The 25,756-nt window shown below is 37.7% G+C and overlaps 1 protein-coding gene across 4 annotated transcripts; it reads right to left on the bottom strand.

Annotated features, from left to right (window-relative positions):
- Positions 1–2,098: 2,098 nt before the first annotated feature.
- Positions 2,099–21,526, bottom strand: LOC104604411 (serine/threonine protein phosphatase 2A 55 kDa regulatory subunit B beta isoform-like). Of its 4 annotated transcripts, none has more exons than XM_010268720.3 (14): positions 21,052–21,526; positions 15,431–15,534; positions 15,176–15,271; positions 14,960–15,079; positions 11,085–11,291; positions 10,868–10,959; positions 5,876–5,994; positions 5,449–5,572; positions 4,964–5,087; positions 3,762–3,830; positions 3,538–3,629; positions 3,355–3,432; positions 3,101–3,168; positions 2,099–2,988 (listed from the first exon to the last, which is right to left on the bottom strand). In XM_010268720.3, the coding sequence occupies exons 1-14, from the start codon at positions 21,164–21,166 to the stop codon at positions 2,852–2,854; spliced, it is 1,545 nt and encodes a 514-aa protein (XP_010267022.1). In that variant the 5' UTR covers positions 21,167–21,526; the 3' UTR covers positions 2,099–2,851. The 4 variants fall into 4 exon arrangements, with proteins under 4 accessions (XP_010267022.1, XP_010267024.1, XP_010267023.1 ...); XM_010268722.3 differs by having other exon boundaries at positions 2,099–2,982; XM_010268721.3 differs by having other exon boundaries at positions 11,088–11,291; positions 21,052–21,521.
- Positions 21,527–25,756: the final 4,230 nt, after the last annotated feature.

The raw sequence follows: 25,756 nt of genomic DNA, 5'->3' as shown, positions 1-25,756 counted from the left end.
TGAGCACCGGCTGACCATGGACAGAGAACTGCACACCTGAGACAATAAATACAGGAACTCACTTTGACTTTTCTTTGAATTTCATTAACTAGATTAACAAAAAAAATCTCAGAATAGGGGGGACCTATGATCAGTCATAGATTTATACATTTGATGTACAAAATATACAGATTTAAACAATTAATGCAGATTTCTATGGCACCCAAACAATGCATTTAGTTGAACTCTATCGTTGTTGCATCTTGGTTTGACAAGACAACACATGCCTGGCATCCGTATCCAGAATCCAACCCTAACTCTCATATGCCTCACCTTCTATATGAGAAATTCAAGACAAAAGGCAGCTTTATATTCTAAGATTCTCATTGCTTATTTGTTTAACGAAATCAAGATAAAAGGCCAGACAGAATAAAACTTTATTGTTCGTCTCAAATGTGTTTCTGTTGGTGCTTAGGCATCCTCAATTAAGTGGTAAAAAGCTTTGAGGGAAAAAAAAGGAAGAAAACCTATTTTAAAAAATCTCAGGAATTTCTCTATTTTTATTTCGTCTAAATTAAATTATAATTTTTCATAAATTAAAAATAAGATAAAAATGTTTGTAACATTGGTTAAATTTATTCGCACGGAAATTTACATACAATGCAGTGCTGACATGGCACCCTGCAATTGGGAGTGCAGGAAGTTATGCAGGCCCCAAGTGCAGGAAATCCGGATTCCTTAATAGAATGTTAAGTGTTGCTTGCGATAAAAACACTACCCACATCTATTCACAAGAACAATCCAGATCCCCTGTCCACACCTACACATGATACTATCGCTGTTATAGAGGATGTTCTCAATGTACGGCTATATTGATAGTGTAATGTGGGTATGAGATCCGAGCTCTGACAAGAGACCCTCACAAGACATTGAATTGAACGGCATTCTTGTAGGTGGTGAGCGCAAATGCAATATGTATGCTGACAGCATATGAGTAATAATTACCACTGTAGGATAGACTTGGGAATGAATCTTCCTTCAAGGTTGGGGGTCTAGGGACGCAGTGGGGATCTGCTGCGAACACATACACGTAAAACAGGTTGCGTAACCCATTTGCACCACTCAGGGTATGCTATTATCCCCCACTGTGTATAACTGGTTATGTATCCAATCATGATTCATGAGTACCCCATTTTATCGATCAAAAAACATCAAGACCCGTTTGCTTTTTGGTAAGTTATTAATTTGGGTAAGTACAGTTATTTGGATAATTTTTTTCTAAGAAATACTTGTACGGGTAAGTGCATTTATTCATATTCTTTTTTCATGTAAATAAGGCAATGACCATTTTAGCCATAAAAAATTATAATTAAAAAAGGTATTTTGTCCCATTCAAGTGTTGACAACTTTCCCTCTAGATGAAAAGTTATTTATTCACCTAAGAAATAAGTATCACCCAGGAAAATAAACTTTCCCTACTCCCCACATAAATCTGAAAAAAGAACATGGGATTCTTGATCAATGGAAACCAAAATCTCATTGACCAACTTTCTCCCCTCTCAAAATCCGAAAAAAAAGACGCTCCCCAAATTCCATATGGAAATAGAAGCCAAGCTCAATATCTGGTAAGCTTCTGATACCAACAAGGGCTTGTTTCCCCACTGCAATCCATGTCCAAAACAGGGAAGGTAGAACGTTGTTTTGGGTAAGCAATAAAAGTGATTAAAACAAGTGGTAATGGCGCAAATTCATTTCTCGCTTATCTGCAAGTTTTGCTAAGCAATATGCAAACCACCTCTCTGTAGCAATAGACGGTAGACCCAGGCTTTTGGCAGCCACAAAAAGGAGGCCCAAGGTGAGAGATCACAACTACCAATTGGTCCAATTCTGAATAGGACTGATGAGACCATTAAATGGTGAACTTGTATCACATTCAACGTTTCAAACTATTTGCTGCCAATCGCATCCGGCAACTGTTCAAGACTCGAGATGGCATCCAAGCAGTTAAAAGTTGCAAGTCGTTTGGTCCAAGGAATTGCATGTTTTGTGTACTTAATTATTGTGATTAGGTTGGTAAAAGATAAATTAATCCAATCCACAAAATACACGGCAAGAGCGGTTGAGAAAAAAAAAGGACTCAAACAAACAAGCAGTCTTATTCAAAACACCACCTCATAAATTTACAAATGTTCTAACAATCAGAACAGAGAACCCTCAAGGCCTCGACCCGCCCAAGCGAAGATGAACCAGTACGAGGATATCAACTCCACCTCTGGAGACGATGAATCTGCGGCTATCAGAAACGCAGATTAACAGATTGGTGACTCCCACGTTCCAAACGGAGACGAAGGATAATTAGCATGGAAGTTATAAGTAGAAGACTACAATCATCATGATAAAATTTCAAAGTCCCCAAAATGCAGGTTCAACAATACAAGCCCCAAGCCCCAGGTGACAATGAGATCGGTGTAATGGAACAATTATGTTTCATCAAATTTGATCTCAAACCTAGTGGCAGTATTGAACAGCCTTGTTTTGGTTGTAGGAGAGCTACAATCACATTTTCTTTGATCTAAACCCAACAAAATAAGAACGGAACTGCATCTTCTCTTAGAAAAAGGAAAGAAAATAATCAGAGCCTCAGAGACAAGCAGCCCGCCTGGCAACAAATGACAGTTAACATCCTCGTGGATTCTGCAACAGCCACTTCTGGTCCCCAATATGCGATCGCATTCTACAACTTAAGGGATGTTGAAGATGTGTTGGATGATGCTGCTTGTCTCACTGGCTGGTGGAGAAGATCAACTGACCTTCAACAACAGCAACCCAAAAGAGATTGCCAGAAAACAACGCTCGTCTTCTTAGATCATCTTTACGCATAATACATGTACAGGCTGTTTGCAGCAGCACAGGCAATAGAATTTTCTGTTGGATGCCATGCTAGATGGAGTAGTTTTGTCGTGAAATCAAAAGCATTTCCATTTGTATCAACTCCAGGACTATCTGCACCTATTACAGATTCAAAACATCAACCCAAGTTACTGTCGGTTAAAAGACACATAACGGTCCAACAATGAAGTCCTCCCAGAAAAAGTTACCATGGAACAAGAAAAAAACTAACCTCTCCTGACTACACGTGTAAGACTGCTCAGGGATCTAGAAGGCCGTGAAGGGGTCTGTACTTGTCTCCTGAACAAAATTAAAGAGAAAGATGGATTAGCAAACAGAATGAATTTAAGAAACAATGGTTCTAAAAATTGCAGAAGATCAGCCTTATTGCATTTAGTCTATCCAATGATGCTAATATCAAATCCAAGTACTACTACAAAAGTACAACTTTATCTACAGCTTTGGTTTTTTTCTGATCATTAATACCTCATGGGATTTTTGCTAGCTTCCAAAGTTGATGCCTCGGTGCTACCCGACATAACACCAAATACACGAAATAGATTGCTGGGATCACAGAAACAGTATTAGAATTACTCGTTCATGCGATATCATGGCTTAAAGTTTCAGTAACTTTATTCATTAGAACATTAAAAGGATAGAAATGCATACCTGTATGAGCCAGTTGCAACTCGAAGACCATCTCCACTCAGACAACACTCAAACTTATCAAATATTGAATCATTTTCATATAAATCACATAGCTGACAAAGATCAGAGCAATATGATCGGTAATCAGCAACCAAACATTCAATAATGTTGCATCAGATCCATGCATCTCATTGTCTGGACTTTGAAGTAGAAAAAAAATATATATAAAAAAAAGAAAATATCACCTTAGGCCTTAAATATTCATGAACCTGGAAAGTTGCAACTGGACCGGCATCCATATTTATGTCCCATAGCTGCAGCCAAGTAAAACAGTTTTCAGTGAGAAGAAAGACCAGATCTGGTGAAATCCATTTTTAATGACAAGACAGAGATCACCACAAAGCTTATAGATTCACAAAAGTATGCTTTGATATTTACAAACAATAATATCAATATGTCAGGAACGGTAAGATAAGCAAGGAATATCACCCGTCACTCAAAATAATAGGGAATGTAGAAGCTGGAAGTTTAATAGGCAGTTAGGAAGCACCATTAACTATGAGCAAAAGATTATTTCATTTCACATACACTCTAAATCCTCCTTGAATGTTCATAAAGGCTACCAAAATTAATAGGGCAAACAGGTACAGATCAACCTACGTAACACTTCAAAGGACTGAAAGAAGGAAGAAGCAAAAGCAGAATCAGACATAGGATAAATGCCCAGGTCTTCACATAATTACTCAGGAAAACTTGATGATAAGCTATATCTTCAGATCTTTTTTTGATAAATATAAGCTATATCTTCAGATCCCCTCATGAAACTTTACCCTTAAGATGGTTGGTTCAGCAGAAGCATTGTTTCTGGCAGTTATGCATCAGATACTAATAAAAAATCACATTCAATTTATTACAATATGAAGCACATTGATTAGTCACCCTTGCCTTGTGAATCTTTGGTTATTTTCTCAAGTTAAGATGGGAGGATCAATTCTAGCAGCATGATCCATCACAGATTCCACATACAATTTCAAGGGGTAAGAAACAAATATAGTATGCATTGCTTACACGAAAATTTTACACTGCATCAAGTATCCATGAAAGCAGTCGTTTATAATAACAGATAAACCCTGCAAAAACATTTTTTGAGCATGCCTAATATATCAAAATATAACCAACATTTTACAACTTCATGCATATTTACTGCACAAGTGCAAATTCCCCAAAACCAGAATCAGATTAGTAGAAAATAATGTATCAAGTATCCATGAAAGCAGTCATTTATAAGAACAGATAAACCCTGCAAAAACATATTTTGAGCATGCTTAATAATATCAAATATAACCAACATTTTAAAACTTCATGCATATTATTGCACACATGCAAATTCCCCAAAACCAGAATCCAATTAGTAGAAAATAATGTATATTTATAGACACATATCAACCTTAAGAGTCATGTAATCACGGCTAAGTATGTATCTGCCATTCTTTCCAAATTTAATATCTGAGATTGAGGCAATGATCTCTGTGAAGAAGGATCTTGAACCAGGTGCCTCCTGCTCCTCAAACCTGTATGCAGGAGACCATTAACTATGGGACATAAAAGCAATTTTGTTTCAAGTATATCCAGAGCAGTAAAAATCCTTTTTTTTACCTCCCCACTGTTCCAAAATCTTTAATACTTCTATCTTTTCTTTTCCTGGGAGCAGGCAGGTCTCATTGTTGATAAACGGGGCATATTCCTTGTGAAAATACAAAAGGTACCCCTATTAAAATTTAGTACATAGGGTGCCTGTCATTTTAAAGAAATACCATTTGGCATCACTAGGGATTTGCCCTGTTTATCAAAATGAGATGTGCCCTATCACCACTCAAAATTGAGTTGCTAATCTGCCAAAATGATAATTGTAAGTAAAACTCAAAAACTTACAATTTTGTATGATTATCACATAAAGCGGATTGCCGCAAATCAATAAGACGGATTGAACCCTTTGAGCTACTGTATGCTAACATATTACAATGTGTTGGGTGGAACTCAGCTGATGTTATAACCTCTGCAATTGCAGCAAAAAATTTTAAGTTCAAACTTGTAATATCAAATAAAAACTGTTAAAATTACTTTCGAAGAGTACATCACTTGACTCAACAGTCAACACCAAACATCCCATGGTAAGTAAACAGTTATAACATGAAATCAATAACCCTTGCTATTCTAATCTAAGGACCATTTATAGAAAATGCATAGCATAGAAAAAAGACATCAAACTTAAAACCCAAACACCCAACCAATGCTACTCAGTCCATATAATTAGAATCAGTTCAAATGTTCAACTACTCAAAATATTTAAAGAACCAACCAGTTAGATCCTCCATGTTTGCAGGCTTCACATCAACAATATTGAAACTTTGGTTGCTTATTTCCAAGTTCCAAAGATTTATTCGCAGATCATCAGCAGATATGAAAGTCTCACCATCACTGGAAAAAGGGGAGGAATAAGAGAATGTCAAATTTCAAGTCACACAGAGAGAGAGAATAGAAAAAAAAAGACATGCATATCAGAGCAATTAGATGACTATATGTGCAAAACAAATACACAAGGAAAGCACCTTGGCACCTCCCACTTTGTTGGAAATTCATACTATATAATGAGTTACAAGTTAAGACTAAAGAATGGATTCTGAAATGTAAATTACAAAATACAAACTGACAATTGTAAAATTCACTTGGGATAAACCACTAAGTTGAGCATTGAGTACATTAAAATATTTTTACAATAATACCAGCAACAATGGATATGGCACCTAACAGAACCGAATGGCAAAACAGGATTCATGTAGCCGATCCCATATAGTTGGGACAAGGCTTAGATGATGAAATATTGCTTAAAGAATAAATAATTTCTTAGCCTAGACAATAACATTCTTCACATATCCATTCTAATAAGGATCCAGTAAAGGCATGAAACATTCCTTAATGAATTTTGGTATGCATAAAAGAACCAGTTTGTCGCTTACCATCTTCAGGCCTGGTTTGTTTGCAGTGCTTGAACTTGTTCTATAACTTAATTTTGAATCTCAAGGTTTACAGAACAACTTCACAACACATTATTTTGTCTATAACCTTAGTTTCTTAGTTTTGTTTAATGATTTTAAAAGGTGTTTCCATGCTTCTTTTATCATTTCATAAAACACCATTGTATATTTTTGCATATCTTACAATTTTCTACCATATGTCTATTAATTTTTACAATATTTTTTTTTATAAGTGAAAAATGCTTTAATTAATAAGAAACGGAGTCTATATTCACCCAAAGAGGAAGCACGAGATGTTACCTCCCCTTAGAGGTGAGAGCATAAAACAAACTTAACATAATACAATCATAGAGTGGCAGAAAATAACTCAACCCTTGAGACCCCTTCTTTTGCCAAAGAAACTGCCATGGCATTTACAATATTTCCATATGATAATTTCCAAGATTTCTGATATGCATCCTATATTTGGACAACCAACATTTCCATCGACACCCCGACATGAACATTTTAAACATTGGCAACAACATAACACTGCTTTAGCAATTATGTAAAAAATAGGTATTAGAAAATATGCCTAGATCTGCAGGATTGATAAGACTAGCTGAAGATCTGAAAAAAAGCACCGCCCCAATAGTAATGTCACTTTTTGTAATACCCCTTGTTTGATAGTTACTCAAGGAAAAGGTGTTCTGGAGTTTTATCCTTTTTGTTGTTTTTGGGAGATATGGAGGGGTGAGGGTTAAAGAATTTTCAATGGCAAGCAATATTACAAAAGTGAGGATATTATGTGGGACCACAGTGTTGATCCTAGGGATGCAATTCGAGTCAGGTTAGGTCAGCCCTAACCCAATCCGATTTGTTGAAGCCCCAACCCTAACCATAACGAGTTGGGTTCAGGTGATCTCGGGTTGGACTGACTTCTCTACTTCCTTTGGCCAAACGTGCTTAGTTCCTAGACTCTAAGGGTTCATGTTAATTTGATATTAGCATTATTATGTGTAAAAGAACAAAGTTATCATGTTTTCGAAAAGCATTTCCTTTAAACTTAAAATTATTTTCCTATAACAAAAATAAGGGTTCAGCCCTTATATTTTTTTAATGTTCTTTTCCTTCTTTTTCTTCTTCTCATTAATATGTTGATTTTCTATACTTCAGTGTTTTAAAAGGCGTGGGAGGCGTACACCTGGAGGCACGCCTCCAGGCGAGGTGCTCCCAAAATGCCCTAGGGCGTATGCCAGAAGCGTTGACACCTTTGAGGCGTATGCCTCAGGTGCAAGAGGCTTACGCCTCTCGCGCTTTTTTCATGAGGCATGCTAGAGGCGTACGCCTCATGCACATCTGATATGAAAAGACAGAAAAAAAGGAAAGAAAAAGAAAGAGAAGAAAAAAAAAAGAGAAAAGGAAAGGGAAGGGAAGGGAAGAAAAGGAAAGAAAAGATGAGGGGAAAGAAAGTGGTTTGCCCCTTGCCCTTTCGGCTAGGGGGCTTCGCTTCGACAAGACCCCCCCCCTTTGAACTAATGTTATGCATCTTTATTCTTCTTAATATAAAATATTTTTATTAAAAATAAAGAAAATGAGATCCCCCCTTCCTCTTCATCCTCCTAACCCCCCTCCTCTTAAGGAGGCTTACGCCTCTTGTGTTCGGGAGGCTTATGCCTCTTGCGTTCTGAACTACGCCTCACGCCTCTAGGTAGTGGAACGCCTCGCGTCATGCCTCCGCGTTTTAAAACATTGCTTTACTTTTCTTATGAAAATTATGAATAATTATTAAGGAAATATGGTTATGGTACCTAGGGAACTACCCTAAGATCTATGTTTTCTACATAAAAAAATCCATTGCCCAGGCGATGCCTAGGCACCCGCCTAGGTGACTAGACGCCCCCCTATCACCTAGCATCGACATGGCGCCTTGAAAACTATGCAATATACATGGATACAAAGTATAGATAGATAAATACGTATACAACATATACATTAATACATAAATACTTGCAATGAAAAAATGCATAGATATATACATTTATAAATGTATAGCTGCATGTGAAGACATGCATGAACAGTGAACACACATATGTATAAGTACTTACATGCATAAAATTCATATTTCTATAATATTTATAAGTGCAAATATTAAGTTAAATCGCATTCAGGTTGGTCATGGTCTCAACCCTAACCCAACCCAAAGTTAAGTTGAGTTCATACTTTTCAACCCTAACCCTAACCTGAACTTCAACCCAGCCCTAGTTGGTCCTGGTTATCCAGGGACTTGGGAGGGGTGGACTGATAGTGGACCTAACTATTGAGATTTTTTCACACAAAGAGGCCATTCTCAGTCCAAAATTCACTTCTCATGCTTGTTAGCCCAAGATTTCAACACACCACAAGTAATAGCCCCTGAACTAAGATATTACTTGTCAGCATTAAATCTCTCATCTTGGACTGGTCTTGGCCAAGTTTGAAGGGGTTGATAACAAGGTTTTAAAAGGCTCAAGGCATAGTTGAGGTGTAATAGCCCAAAAAGGTGAGGCATAAGCCTCAAGGCATTGCAAGTGTTAGGACCATATTATCCATTCTACTCCTCCCAAGACCCCAAATATCTGAGACCAACATTGGGTAATGGCCTTTTATAACAATGAGAATTTCATTAATTGTGGAGAAAGAATAATATTTATGTGTGGAAAGAGAACTGCATTGTTAGGCTAGATCTAGCTACCAAACCCCAAATTGTCCATACAAGTTTAAACCAATGTTTTAGAAAACAACCCAGAAATAGAACTGCTTTTCCCTCCAGGTGGCACCTCAGCGGTTTACCATCCAGATCAAACAGGTCATAAACCTGTGACATCATAATTTTTTTAATAAAATACACAAAAGTTGCATTTAAAAAAGAGTGGACATGTCCCTCGTATTATATATTCTATTTGATAGGAATATATAAAAGAACAAGTATACACAGACTACAAAGATGGATAACAGACCCCAGACCCCAAATAGCTGTAACCAACATTGGGCAATCACCTTTCCATTTACAAAGATGCCAGGCATCTCCAGTGTAGGAAAAAGGTTCTCAACATTATGTTCCCATACAACTATGGATCTTGATTCTTCAGACAGTGCACCACCACCTTAGAATCCCCTTTCTATTATAAGATTTGCAAATTGCAAGCTTTAGCCACATGGAATCCTTGCACAACAGCTGTTACTTCCACTAGTATGGCATCACCTTGAGCAATGGATCTTGAAAATGTTGCCAGTATGTTCCTGGGGGAGTCCCTAAAGGCTCCTCCAATGCCAGAAGGTCATGAATTACCTTTACTATTAGCCATCAAAGCTCACTTCAAAGTTCATCCTGTAACTTGCTGACCAGGTCAAACGATTTGGCAGTTCAACCAGCCAGGTCATTAGGTTGTTTAGTGTTTACCAAGTCAATTGTGTGCAACTAAACAAATCGGGGGGTAAATGGACCCAGGAGGATAGGTGACAGGTTGAGCAGACTGACCGGACGATTCAACCATGGATTAAAAATATTATCCCCAAATACATTTGTTCTCTGTAAACCCTAGCCTTGCTAGAGTATCAGCCACCCCATTTGGTGCTCTGGGGGTCCATTTCTGTTTCACTCCTATCTCCCTTGTTAGTTGGATAAATTATCTCAAAATGTGCCTATACAGCCAGGGTCTTGAGTACTATTTTTTCAGATATCCCACCATTTTTTATGGATATTCAACAATTTGACTGTTGTTCTACTATCACCTTCTACCTCCATGTTATGCATGTTCGGCCTTTAACACTAACAGATCTTTAGTCGTTGAAGACCAGCAAGCAATTCAGCTCATGTAGAGTCTCCCTTCGCTAAAGAGCATGAAAAGAGGACTACAAAGTAACCTGATCTATCCCTTAGAATACCTACTATGCACAATGGACCTGGTTTTCCAAGGCTACATCCATTAAAGTTGAGCTTAACTTCATTTGACATTGCCAAGACCCACTCTCTTGCCCAAATTATCCTTGATATAGCCTTGCTTCAAGAGACACCTAAAGTTCTCTTTAAAGGTTTTCTTTCTACACCTATACCTAATTGTAGATCATCTCTATTATCATTTCAAGAATTTCTCTTGAATTTTACTATTGAAAAAAGATATTTGCTGAGCTTTTGAGCTAATAGCCTAATTCTAATAAAAGAGAAAATATCCCCAAGCTAAGAGCATAAATGTTAAATTGACAGGCACACACAACCAGAAGAAAGTTGAAGAAACATACTACAAGCCTACAAATGAAAAAGAAAAAGCATATTCAATAAAAAAAATCAGATGCACCTGTTATTTGAAATGGAATTTATGTGATAGTCATGAGCATGAGCATATATTCTTCGACATTTAGCCACAAGGCTTGTCTCATGGCTTGCTACCTAAATACAAAAAATAAAAATGTGTGTTACTTCTGCACAGCAAATAAAATAATAGCAAATGTCCTAATGTTACTGAAATTAACCACAATTATTCCAGAAGATCAATAGGCTAGGCTGGATACAACTACCACAGGTAAATGTAATGACGGAATGCCTCCCGGTGAAAATGCAAAGTCATTGCTCAAATAATTGTACGATCTCTCTGGACATACTCCATTTGCAAGATATGGTTTCACACCAGCTGTTACACTTGAACTGGCAACATTACCATTTCCCACCCTCGAGGGGTCCACATTCATCTCACATATTTTCTTCACCTTCTTTTCTTGAACCTGCCAAAATTCAAACAGAAATACCACACAACAGCAAGCTTAAGAAGCCACTACCCATGAATCAGAAAACTCCAAGCAAGTGTAAACAGTAATAGTGTCGGAGAGAGTTCACTGCCTACAGAGGTAAAAAATGCAAATTTTCTTTTGAGAGAAGGTAAAAATGCAAATCTCAAGTAACCATTCTCCTAAGCCCATAGCTAACTTATGCACGCATCAAATGGGTGAATGTTGATCACATATGTAAAGTTGTGAACAATGGACAAGATAAAAAAAAAAAATTAATAATTACAACCATAAAATTAAGTAAAAATAAATTCCTATTGAGCGAAACCATGAGGACAATTCTGAGAAAGGCAAGCCCAAAATAAGCAGCAAAAGTAGTACAAATGATAATCTCTTGCAACAGGTTTTTCTCTTTTTCTTTCTCTTTTCCCCAGGGGAAGTGATCTGGACACATCCCATCTTTTAAAAAGGGGCATACACCTAATTAGTCAAAAAATACATCTTCTATTCTTCTAAATTACAAAAACATCCCCTGTGATATGATTTTTCTCATTATAAATAGGAGTTCCAGTGTCTTTCCACTAGGAGCTTGCCTGATCTATCAAAAATTGGATATGACTAAATCAATCCCCTTTCTCTCTGCAGTTGAGGATCTATGCCTACAATACTGTAATCTATAGAGACCTCTTAGTATCCAGATAACCCAAGTTTTCCAAGAATTTCCTCTTAAACCAAAGCAACAGTACACAACAAAAGATGAAGACCTGAACACCATAAGCCAGAGCAAGAATTCAGGAAGCAGCCCTCGGAGACTGACTCATTCTTTGAATAAGATTATAGAATCCATTGCTTTCCGTTTAGCTAGTACTATGTGGGTTCACTGTATTGATTGTTAATTGACTAAATCTAAGCAGGTCTACCTATTTCCTTCAAATGGCATTGAAATCTCTGCTGATCAATCAAGGCGAAGAAATCACAATGGAGAAAGAGGAGCTTCATTCGTGCTAACAGATGGAGAATGAAATGTAGAGTTGAGGCCAAGACCTTAATTCTAGAGGAGGTTAAAACCAGAAGAGGGATTCTATTGAAAATCAATGAACTCTCAAAGGCAACAGTAGTGTTGAATGGGAAAGCTACATTGTGGTTCAAAGGTTTTCTAGAGGGAGCCATCCACTCACAAAGGCAGGTAAACTGGAGTGTCTCTTACAGGGAAGGAAATACCACTTACTGGGTGGAGATAATGGAGAATATATGTGGAGCTTATGTGATGCTGGCTAAGTTCTTCAATCCTGGAAAGAAAAGTCTGGTCTGCTTCCCAGAAGGTAAACAAAGTGTGGGTTGGAAACAGGTAGCAGAGGCCTTACAGCACTTCCTGTCTTTAACAGGTGAACTGAGGAACACAAATGAAAGGCCCGGGGTAAGTGAAGAAGTATTAGAAAAGAACTTGGAAGAGAACAAGGCAGAGGCTTGCAACTCAGATTCTGCTACAGGGGTACAGAAGGAGTTGAGTGGTACAGACCTTGTTGACTCAGTGTGGTTCTCATCTGCAGAGCATAAACTGTCTCTGGAGGGTATCAAGGAAAATTGAGAAAGGAGATATGTAGTAATAATGAAGAAAGAGACCCCTGACTGGAAGAGAATCAAAGAAGTGTAATTCTAGACCCAATGTTTTTTTGCTCAAAAAAAAAAGTGATGAAGAAGTTGAACATAAACATATGGCTTTCATAAGGCCTTTCGAAAGTGGTAAGGCATTGCCGGATGTGGAAATAAGGAACTGGAAACTTCAACAGTGGAGACCAGTGAGGGAGTACTGTTGATAAACCGATGGTGCCCCCTGTCCAATGACGTATTGAATACTGATGGGGCTTTTACTCTCAAAATCTACGGCATACCAATACATTTGTTGCAGGAAGTCACTTTTCACAGAATTGCTTCAACACTGTGATCACTGAGAGGCCTTTGATACAAAGGATTTGAGTGCTGACAAGATCAGGGTCATCGGAGTTAAACCAAAAATGGTGCCAAGGACTCTGAATCTACAAACTGAGGGCCTCTGCTACAAAGTTTGGTTTGTTTTGGGAGCCAATGCATCACTCTGGGGTGGGTGCAGGAAGGAAGAAGAAGATGGTGATGTGGAAGGTTGGGAGACATGCGGCGGTGAAGTGAAAAGTGATAGGCGCAAAGTGGAAGAGGGTGGATCAAAGGGAAAGCAAAACAGGTCCCTCAAAGAATAAACGCAACCGTTTCTTGCAAAGAAAGGAGACCAGCAGGCTTCTCTAATTAATTTGAAGGGGATTTCTTATACCCAAGATTGGACGGCCAAGAGGACCTATGCACAGATTATGTCATAAAGGGGTGTCGTGTCCAACAAGTCCTTTGGACAGGCAGTGCTTTCAAATTTTGAAGGTGTTGAGAGGCGAGTGGACAAACAGTATGAGGTGCAGGTTGAGCCATCCCAACTCGGTTTCATAAATGGGGTGGGCTCAAGTGTTTTTTTGTAAGGCTCATGAATCTTTAATGAGTCACGTGCCTTATTCCTTAGGGTTGACAGGGAATGAGAATTAGGTCTTTTGCCACCCCCCTCAACTGTTTCTTACACCCAAGAGATGATAGGTGCGGCAACAAAGCTTGCCCAGAGGACTGTTGACATTCCCCGGGGTTCAGTTGGATAGACAGCAAGTAATCTAGCTTGGAGGCTGATTGCAGTTGAGAATTCCACCCCCCTGAAAGACCAAATTCGAAGTTTAACAGAGAAGATAATGAGTATTCAGACACAGATAGCAACCGGGAAGACAGCTTGAAGGGGATGAAGAAGTTAACCAACCTTTGAGTAAAGAAAGCCTAGACTCGACTAAGGCTTGTAGGATGATGGGGGATGACAATTTGGGTACGGAATATTGCTTGCAGAAGATTCTTCTAACAGCACGATTCTGCTGAAAGAGTTTGGGTCTTGTGAGGCTCCTGCTGATGGCAATTTGAGTACGGAAATCTTTTATGAATCCAGTTTGCACATAAATCCTTTATTTCCAGTTCCTATCATCTCTTGAACATATCTATTGGCTATAACAGTTTGATCAGTTATCCATTAATCTTTAACAAAAGCTCCTTTGATGTGGCAAATTTAAGAGATCCATGATAATTCTTACTAGGCGTGGCATTTCTTTTAACATGCTAATGATTCTTCAAGCTAAACCAGAAGTGATGCTAGCTTTTACTAGGCATGGCACTTTAGTTCTCTAAATGATTAGAAAATATTTCTTTTTACTCTATATAATTTGGTATTTGTTTATGGCTTCCTTTCTTCAATCTCCAGAGGTTAACATGTGAATTCTAAGATATGGCTTCCTTTCTTCAATGTCAAGGCATCTAGCAAATAGAATGCACCAAGAAATGTTTTCAAAGAAGAAACTTCCCCAGAAGATACAAGATTTATCAATTTACCAACCAAGACAACAAATAAAATCATTATAATTCTACGCATCCCAGTACAAAGGATATCTTCTAATAAAAACAAAGTTCAAAACGATGTTTCATGCCAGAGATATGGCCCTACATGGTAATATGATAGCTGAAAAGATTATACAATAACTATGACCAGGGAAATAGTGCACTTTCATTTTCACCCTCATGGTAGGAAGAAAAATCCAGAAATTTTGCCACACTACCTTCCAAAACTTAATTGTTTTGTCATTAGTGGAGAGAAGAAACAGGGCACTGTTGGCTGTCTGGCACCATCTGATCTTGTTGATTTTCTCCTCTATTTCCAAGCTCTTAAGATAGTCAAACTGAATTTACATGCACAATTGATTAACACCCCAAAGTACACAAAAAAAAAAGAATGGATCTATACAAGTTTCAATCAGAGATGACCCAAGATATACCTCAGGTTCATGGCTTTGAAATTCTGTTTTGTACCGAAACTCTGGATGCCTACTAATTGGATTATCCATCCTCTCAAGATCCCTTCGAAATCCATGCTGTACAACATCATAACAGAACATATATGATCACTTTACAAGAAACAATAAGTACCAAAACAAGTAAATTGATTGGTAATCATATGTCACATAAAAACTATCAAAAAATTCACACATCACATAATTAAAAAGAAATGTGCAAATGGCCAAGAAACTTACATGCCGTGTGTCAGTCCGTTCAAATAAGACAACTCGGCCCCCTCGATCACCAGTAGCAAGATGATCTCCTGTTTTATCAAACTCAATTGCTGAAATAATATCAACTGCAAAAGGATAGTGGGATAATCAGCATATCAGCCAGTGAAAAAGAAAAATAGGAAGCCAATTGTTAATCCCTACCAATATATTGGAGAGAGAACAAAAATTTACTCGGATGAGCATATACTCAATCTCAAACATTAGTGTCTGTACCAAGTTTAAGAATGATACAACCCATAAAATACAGTTAGATGTGTGAAACACATTAAAAGGTGAGTACGAAACCACCACAAAGCAAGAAAAAAGGTCATGTCTGCCTCTTTTTTAATACAATGAAACACTAGAACCAAACTTGGCAGCACCTTTTTTTATCTTTTCAAAGCCTACAATTTACCCCAGTAAGGTTTTTCCCCTACCACCTGCAGGATTGTATCAAAAGGATCACCATCCCCAGTTAACTGGGAGAAAAAAATAAAGGGACAGAGCTTATTGACACCTCAATGGGCAGTTAATACAGGGTGACGACTATATAAACTAGGTGCACTCTATCATAGAAGGATTTGCACCTCCTGATGGTTCTCATGGAATAGAGTGCACCTACTTTGCAACAAGAACATCGTGAATTGACTTGGACACCATGGAAATTTTCAAGGACCATACAAATAAGGAAAGCTAAGTCTCTGATATGGTGCATGTATGTTTCATTTAACAGGGTTATAGATTAGATATTTAGATGCACTCTATTATAGAAGGATTTGTACCTCCTGATGATTCTGTGGAATAGAGTGCACCTACTTTGCAACAAGAACATAATGTATTGACTTGGACACTATGGAAATTTTCAAGCACCATACTAAATAAGGAAAGCTAAGTCTTTGGCTTGGTGCTTGTATGCTTCATTTAGCAGGGTGCTAAGATCTGCAAATACTCTATCTTGCTAAGGAACAAATAGGCACGAATTTTGCAGGGTATCATGACCTCCAGGATAGTGTAAATGTCAAAGGTAAGAATCATATGAAGTTACAAACTTGGGATGAGAAACAAAGGGGTTCACTCTGGTTTTCTATTGCTCTGTTTTTCGGTTTCTGTTTCTGGTCTTCTGGGAAGGAAAGACCCTTTTGCCTCTATTGCATATCTGCTATTCTCTACTCAAACACCAAAAAAGGCCATCACGTGAGAGATCTTCTCAACTCATTAAATAAAAAACTAAAAACAGAGACAACCTCCTTAACTATAGGCAGTAAAGAGGTAACCCAATTTCATGAGCTTCATTCTCTTTAGTGCCATGTGCAAATACATCTAATAATTTCACAACCAATGGAAATCTGACTAACATTTTCCCCTTTTTTTGAGAAAAAGATAAGGTAATATTGTATTATCAGTATACCACAAAATAAGATTACAGTGTGAAACATATATGCAACCATGGTTCAAAGTATCGATACGCCTCTGTGTATCGGCAGAGGCGTATCGGTACTTAGATACACGCGGAAATACTAGTTTTTTTTTCAAAATTTGGCTTTTGGGAAGATATTTAAAATATTTTTTATTGAAAAAGAGTGGGGTCCCAAAACACCTGTAAACAGGTGTATCAGACCCCCAAAGATACGATAAGATATGCCTGATACAGGGCGTATCATATCGAAATTTTGAACCTTGTATGCAACATGTACAACCAGAAACTATACATCAAGTCTCAATGGAAATCTTCAACAAAAACTTCCAAGGACTAAAAACTAAACTTGAAAGCCAGGAATTTCTGATGATTTATCTGGCTAGCCAAAAAAGATTACTGTGATAAAAACTAAACTTGAAAACTAAAAAATACTCATTATGAGGGATTCTGCTGAAAAGGTCTTTAGCCGATACTGATAAAAATTTAAAAAAAAAAAAAAGTCTTTAGCCAAGAACCAGGAATGTATAGATGTCATTGCCTGCTGAATCAAACTATCTTTATCTCCACTCTTTCCTTCAAAGACCCTCCTATTCCTTTCCTTCCACACCACCCAACAAACTGAATGGGGTATTGTACTCCACAATAACTTCCCTTTCTGATGTAACCCCTGCAATTTCCAGGACTGCAATAGCTCCCACAAACTCCTCGGATGACGCCAGCTAACATTCAACAGCCCACAAAAATGATTAAATAAGCAACTGACTAATTTGCAATGTACAAGAAGATGACCAATCAATTCTTCTTTCTGTCCACACATAACACAAACCAGAGAATCCAACAACATTCCCCTCCTCTCTAACTGAATCTTCAAAAGGCATTTATCTTTTACAGCTGACCACATAAAGAAATTGATCTTAGATGGGGTATGTGAAATCCATACCTCCTTCCAAGGGAAACCCTGAGAAAGGGAAGGAGCTGAGTTATCATAAAATGATTTGACAGAGAATTTACCATCTCTGGACCATCTCAACACTCTTTCATCTTGCCTGTCCAGGGAAGGCTGATGGCTAAGGAGTCGTTTTAGTAGACCCGTCAGATCTGAAATCTCCCAATCATTAAGTTGTCACCTGAAAGTTGGGCTCCAAACTACCTCCCTTCCAATATAGTCAACCTGCTTAAAAACCAAAGCATCTCTATTCTCTGCTAACATTTTTCACAAAAATATCTAAGACAATTTGTCAGTTTGCTAAGCTAGTATGTATGACAAAGTTGTTGCATACATCTGGAATTAAAACCCACTTTTGATTTGTAACCAGCTTTGCATGGACTCTCCTAACTGGATGTAAGTGTCCATTTTGGACACACTTTGGACTATAATACTCCACTGATTCTTGAAGGAAACCGCTATGTGACCTTTTTCTTTTTATCCTTGCTTTTTTAACATAACACAATGATTTTTTTTCTAGAAAATGTTATTAAATAAGAAAGAACATCTTTTGGACCTTTTTCTATATGTTTATTTTTTTAGAAGAAACTGTATTCATTCGAAAAGAGACAAAATGTACACGAAGGGATGTACATGAAACAAAACAACCCGCTCCAGCACAAAAATTAAGTGGGTAAAGTATTACTGCTATACAAGAAAATCACTATGAACACCCACTTTTGCTAACTCATCCACCAATCTGTTAAGCTCCCTAGGAATCCATCTTAGGGTATACTGAATGGACACTAGGATGTCTCTGTCTTCATCCAAAAGATGGCTAGCCTCCAGGGGCCACTCCTCCACTCCCTCAGCAAAGTATTAACTATTTTACTTTAATAGTTTAGACTTTTTATAGATGTGTCCGCTAGTTCTTGTTTCATTACACCACAACACACATCAAATTCTGATGCCCATGTCCATATCAATGTAACACTGCTTCTAATTGAACCGATATGCTTGCCTCACAACCACATGGGGTCAGGTACATGAATCCTGTTTTTCCATTTCGTTCTAATTAATGTCATATGCTTGCTTAACAATAAGGTTCTCAAAATTTACCTTCACCAAATAAATCACTTTCTTTCTTTCCTATAAAAAGGATGAGAAGGCCTCGCTCTAAAAATAATGGAAAGACAAGATGATCAACACATTAAAAAGGCATCCAGGTAGGGTTTATCATGAAGCTATAGTTAAATAGTTTCACTTTCATATAATACCATAACTAATCATAGGGGAGAAAATGATTTGTATTATAAGTGGTGGATTCTTCCACAAGATGGACTGGCAGTGTTATGATCAAAGGAAAAGATTTTGGATAACCTAGTCTTCTTCAGCTCTCTCCCTATCTTCATCATTTTCAATGCAATTATCCTTTATGTGCCAAAAACACAAGGCATATTTAAATTCTGAATTCCAACTTAACATGCTTCTTTCACTAAGGGTATAGATCTCCTCCAACTGACCATGTTAAGTTGTAAACAGATCAAATTCTCATCACTCAACTCCTCAAGCACAGCCTGTGACTACTCTGAACTTTATCCATGCTGCATTCAATTAATGAATTGAATAAATTGGCATCCTGGTGAAGCTATCGAAATAAAGGAACTAGGGCTCTCAATGTCATCTCCAAGATCTAATACTAACCCTATATTTGTTCTGCCAATATGATGAGGAAAACAAGGATATTATTAGCAAGCTTGTCCTGTGAACCACCAATGACCGAGTCCACTTGATATATAACAAATTAAGTTAGCCTAGGACTCTACCAAGTAGATACCTAATGAACAATATATTATCAGCACCCAGTCATATGTGTAGAGTTATCACTGTAAGCCAAGGCACATACAATCACCCTTCAGGATAGATAAGGCATCAATATTTTCATGTCTTGACTCATGAGTAGGGTAGTGGGTAGCATTGGTTCTTGGGAAGCTTTCACAGGTAGAAGAACACATCTGTCTGGGAATTTTTTATGGGTCCGACTCTGTTTAGGGGCTGAAGGGGTGAGGAACTATGCGCCATTATTTGTTGAATGTAATGCCCTTGGTGTTTCTAGAGGGTCCTATATAGCCCCCCACCATATGCCAAAGGCTTCCAATAAGGACTCGATGTACAACTTTGGTTCCAACTTGGTGTATTTTTTATGAATTTAATAATATCTTACTTTGGCAAGTGTGGCATTAATAAAATCTTGGGGGTCTTATACAACATTTGAACAATGAATACCTTTAGTGAACATTAAAAATGAGGATCATAAAATTAAACTTCAAAATCATGCAATATATACCCAGTCCATGTGCTGTAGTTCAGGTTGTTCACTTCATTCAATAAACCAAGTCAGTCCTTACATGTCTCAGTTGAGAATGAAGTTTAGGGCACATAAACCCATAACCAAGACAAGCTTAAAAAAAATCAAAGTATCATCTATGAAATGAAAACTGAAAAACTATGACCTAGACATTCAGTGAGTGCAACCAAAGTAAAGTACAACTAATGCAATAAAATACTAAATAACTGAGAATCCAGAAAGTAACATGAAATCCATGTATTCTTATGGTTTCGACAAGAAAAGGCCTAGGTCTGACACCAAAAAGAAGTGTCATAAATATAAGATATGCTCGTTGGAAATAAAAACAGAAATTTTGACTCACTAAGATCAGACTATACCAGGTCTAATGAGTTTAGCTGCATGCTGTGGATCATGCTATTCAAAGAAGAAATTATTTGGCATCATTAAATGATCCCCTGTGCATGTTAAATGCACTCGGATCAACTCATACATCAATTTACACATAAAGGATGTTCTCGACGGCAGAAAAACAAAACTCCCCCTAAAATCCAACTGCAAACCCCTATCTAGCTCAATTGCACACTGTTATCTTTTTTCCCGTTTAATAAACTAGTTCACTCGTGATATTTACATTCTTCGTGCACGTTACAGGCACTATGGATCAATTCATTAGCCACTTCCGCAGCAACCATTCGTCCACAAGCAGCATTCCCCACCAACTCCACAACAAAATTTCATATTTTTAGCCAAAAATCCCATTAAAATCCATTATAACAAAAGCATATAAGACGAACCAAGCAATCGAAGATCCAAAGATAGATCGACACACGCCAACCAAACCCTAATCCAAACTAGGGGCACCAAATACCAGAAAACACCCTATAGTACTACGGATCCAGAAAGGGCCATACCTTCCTGAACTTCTTCCCCAGCCGTCCGTTCCCCAAAAACCTGAGAGAATTTCCACTCAAGCGACTGCGGCGGCCCCGCCGGAGAAGCAACTTCTGCGTCTCCCCCGCCGTTCATTCTCCAAAGGAATATTCGGCCAAATCGACCAAAGTATCCACTCCAAACGACCTCACGGCATCAACGATCGCTCTTTTACTTGACCCTCTGATACGATCCTAGCTCCAAGTCCGTCCAGAAATCCATAAGAATGCAGGTTTCCCGTTTCCGATTCTTGCATCTCCCTCACGGATAGAATAAATGGAGGGTTTGAATAACGACTGGTGTTCTCTCTCTCTCTCTCTCCCTCTTTCTCCCTTCTTTTCCCTTTTTTTTTTCTTTTTTGTTATCAGATTAAAAAAAAAAATGAGATTGGAAGAAAATAACGGAGCAGGAAATGCGTCCCTTCTACCTTTCGGAATGAAGCACTCTTCCCTTACTAATAACTCTCTTTGGTATATGAAGGGAACGTAATGTTAGTTTATTGAAATCTCCAAAATACCCCTGTTCTTTTTTTCTCTTTATAAGATTGCTACCGAAACTCGATTAGCATTACCCGATTGATCAAGGATATACAAACACTTGTGAGCAGAGAACTCGAATGGCGCTAACTCGACCAATTAGAAAATAAACTACAAAGGGAGAGTCGAGGGGCGCCAGTTTCGTGGGTATTTTCGTCAATTCGTGCACCGTAGTCAATAACGATGACTGGTATAAAGAGTACCGATGTGACTGTAATTCTGTGATTATTCTGTGTGGGTTTTGCGATGATGAGTACGTTCAGTGCTCACAGCTTAGACAGTGCACACGTGGAAAGATACGGAATTGGAATCATTTTAGGGGAAGCGATTGAAACGAAATATTCCGATCTAACGAGTTTTAGCACGGAGTCTATAATATCACCTCCTCCTTAGGATGAGAAAGGACGTGGATTGATTTGAGCGCACGGACAATGATGTGAGAGCAGCTTTGTTATTTGCACTACCTACAAAGTAGGAGATAGCACATATCCTATGTCTGCTTTCATAGAAAAAAAGGCAGAAAATTCTTAAGGAAATTATATAAAACTTTTGTCGAACCAAACACAGCCTCGAGATTTCCTTGGTTTACAGGTTGATATTATTGAGAGAAATAAACATGTTTTCTTTTGGATTTATCGGGTGCTAGTAACATAGGAAAAGGAAGGGCTACACAAAATGGGAGTAGGCATTCCCAACTATGAGAATATCACATATAATTCAGCCAAAATAACTTGCATCAAAACTACCTAGCTTTGATTGATATGCTAATTTAGCTAATCAATCCATTGCTTGATTCCCTTTCAGATGTGATTGTACTTGAGCTCCCTTATCCCTTATTTCTGTAGAATAAGTAATAAAAATCATGGTTTAAAAAAAAACGATTTAGAAATGAAATCATTCTGACCATTGATTTTTGGGTCAATGGTTCAATTATTCATGGATGGCTTGTTCTCACAAAAAAATTAAAAAAATAAAAAAAAACGGCAAAAAATTGTTGAGTGGGTTGACAGTTCGATTACCTGAGTTAACGGGTCATTAATCGATTCAACGATTTTTTGCCAATGCCTAAGTTTGGGCAAAATGAAATCAGTTGCCTGAATAATTCCCGAGCCGAATGGCCTAATCGTTCAAATCATTGGCGGTTCGAAAGCCATGATAAAAATAGCGCACATGAATCCCATTTCCTCTCTTGTTATGTTTATGGTAACTTCTTACGTAGTTAATTATGGTTCAAGAGGATCTAAGACTACCTTGTTGCTTTTTAACATTGCTCAGATTTGCTACCCAGTAGAATGCTATACTTGTGTGTTGTTATTCACAGGGAAATGTTTACAACATGCATGTGTGGGTAATAGAGTATGGGGCTCCATGCCACTTGTGTCCAAGTCTTGACTGAGATGGAGGTTGGCACTATTCGATGCATTGATCGCTCCAGCAAGAAGAGGTTGGACCTATGGGCGGATTTGTGGGTTGTGGCTCAACAATGGACCTTGACCTTGTGAGGCAAGAAGAGCTTGGACAATGGAAGAGTTGAAGCTAAGAGAGAAGTGTAGAAATAAATGAATTGATGGTGAGATGCTCACTAGAAATATCTATCATTTGAACCAAGGAAGAACCAACTCCAATATATCTAATGGGATGATGTCATTCAACCAGATGTAGGTTTGGCACTTTAAGATGGCCAAGTGTTGTTTGGGAATAATGCTCTACTTCAAAATCAAAGTTGTAATACCTAATTGGAGATCATTTGAGAAAGGAACTGGACTGTTTCAACCTATGACACTACACATTTTTATTTTTTTATGTGAATTTATTTTCGGCTGTCATGAGAAGTTTTGTCCAAAAAGCAAAGACAATTAATCTGTATGTCTTAACTAGGTTCAAAGTATTTTAAGGGTCACCAACACATGAAATACTTTAAAACAAGGTTAGTTGATATTTTTAGGTTCAGTTTGGAATGAGTACAAATACAAATATGTAGAGTGCAAAACCTAGTATTCTTTATGTATTTGCATTATATGTATTTGTATTTGTACTTTTTCTAAAATAAGACAAATGATAATAATGATGTTAATTAATGTATTTAAATGCAAATTTGAGTATCGTGCCTACTTCTTTTGTATTGATTACTTGCCTTTGGCCCATTGGGCCATAAATTTTTCTTGGCATAGTATAACACTTTTCTAGCAACATTAATAACTATTCTCAAAGGTGGTGAGAGCTGATAGCAGGGCTAGAAACTGCATCTCATATCCCTACCTAGTTTTAGAGGGGATATATCAGGATATGAATCATACTATACATGTATATGATAGGATATTTGAGGGGTTGTTGCTTAGAGCAATGGTAAGATATCTGGCTGTTAAGCTTTAAGAATGTAGGTTTGAATTAGGGCCCATTTGCTTTTTGGTAAGTTACTTATCCAAGTAAATGCACTTACCCAGGTAAGTGTTTCATGGAAAACATTTACCCATGTTCTTTTATTTTTTAAGTAAATAAAAATGATTGACAATTTTAGCCATAAAAGTTCCACTATCAAAAGGGGCATTTTTGTCCCATCCAAATGTTGGCAATTTTCCAAAGATGAAAAAATTAATTTGCCCACCTAGGAGAAGGGTATCACTTATCCGGATAAATGGTACCTAGGAAAATAAACCCTCCTTGGTTCCCACATAAATCAGAAAAAAGAACATGGGTTTTTTGATCAATTTCCCTCCTCTAAAAATCCCAAAAACTAACACCCCCTAGACCTATTCATGGGTTGAGCTTTGTCTATGTGTCAATAAAAAAACATTCAGGCTCAAGCCTGACCATCGGGCCTAGGTCTTGAGCCCAAGACCGGCCCTCATATAAAGCCTGAAGCTCAGGCCTAAGTTTGACCAGAAATTTAAAAACATATTTTTTTATTCAATAAAATAGTGTTTTATTTATATTAAAAGTCCTCAAAACTCAAAAGTAATAAAAAAAATCTCACTATTACTTGAAAAAAGAGAAGGTTAACAAAAAAATATTGTATATATATTTGTTATTATATAAAATATATATTATCAAGTCGAGCTCAGGGTTGGGCTTAGTCCAGGCTTTTTTTGAGAAAGCTCGACCCCAACCCAAAAAAAGTATGGTCAAATGCTTTAAGCCTGAGCCTAAGCCCGCAAGCCTAAAATCATGTCCAAGCCTGAATTAAAATGGGCCGACAGGCTACCCAACCCATGAATAGATCTAATTTGAATATGAGAGTAATCATTCATGCAAAATAGGGGAGGGGGGCAATATCCTATGCTGTTGAGAGAATTTCTGGGAATGCCATATTACCATAAGAATGGGTAAATTAGTAATTATATATTAATTTATTTTTACTAAAAACCAAAGCATGGGCGTGAATGAGTGAACTGCCCAAAATGTGCCCAGCCCAGAAACTGCCTCAAAAGCCTATGCTGGTGGGCCCCAACAGCCAAAGTTAACCCGGGGTTAGGTCCATATCCACTCCACCCATTTTGAGACCCAAATGCTAGCTGGGACCCGCATTAGGTATGTGTTATTTTTCCCCTTGTATCTGTTTTATGCATGTAATTTATTTATGTGGTAGCTTCTTGAAGGCTTGATTTTTTTTTTTTTTTGTAATCAGATAAAGCTTTTGTTGAAACTAATAAACAAGAACACGAGATAAGAGGAGTCACTACCTGACTCCCTCATCGCACGCATAGCTAAAAGGTTAGCCAATGAGTTACGTTGTCTTGGAACATGGATAAAACGGTAAGCCTCCAATGGAGATATTAGACTTTTAATGTCCTCCCAGATTACACTCAGAGGGGAGAAACATGTCAAATTAGGGGATTCAATAGAAGTCTTCAACTCCTTTATCACCTCCAATGAGTCTGATTCAAACAATGCATTTACCTGGCCAAAACAGGAAGCCTCTAAGCACCCCAGCCGAAGTGCAACGCTTTTGCCATCTTCACTGATGCACAGCTACATTTCAAAACTCTTCCCATCAAGATAAAGCCAATTGAGTCTCTTATAATGCAGGCAGTCGCAACAAAGTTACTCCTGTGAGAGCCAAAGGAGGCAGGGAGGTGTGAGTACGATGGTCAGGCTAGGAATCCACATAGCCACTTTTAATTCTAAAATGAAGTTTAGACTTGTGGTAATT

This window comes from Nelumbo nucifera, chromosome 6, assembly GCF_055504915.1.
Source record: "Nelumbo nucifera cultivar China Antique chromosome 6, China Antique-T2T, whole genome shotgun sequence".
NCBI lineage: Eukaryota > Viridiplantae > Streptophyta > Magnoliopsida > Proteales > Nelumbonaceae > Nelumbo > Nelumbo nucifera.
The sequence above is the reverse complement of the archived record's forward strand: the minus strand, read 5'-3'. Positions and strand labels throughout refer to the sequence as shown.

What these genes read in the sequence shown, in the direction of transcription:
- LOC104604411 (XM_010268720.3), bottom strand. Translation starts at nt 21,166, where the DNA reads ATGAACGGCGGGGGAGACGCAGAAGTTGCTTCTCCGGCGGGGCCGCCG. An exon ending in TTCAAAGCCATGAACCTGAG is followed by an intron (nt 15,080 to 15,175) that starts GTATATCTTGGG and finishes ATGTAAATTCAG; the next exon opens with TTTGACTATCTTAAGAGCTT. An exon ending in AATTCCATTTCAAATAACAG is followed by an intron (nt 5,995 to 10,867) that starts GTGCATCTGATT and finishes CCCTTTTTCCAG; the next exon opens with TGATGGTGAGACTTTCATAT.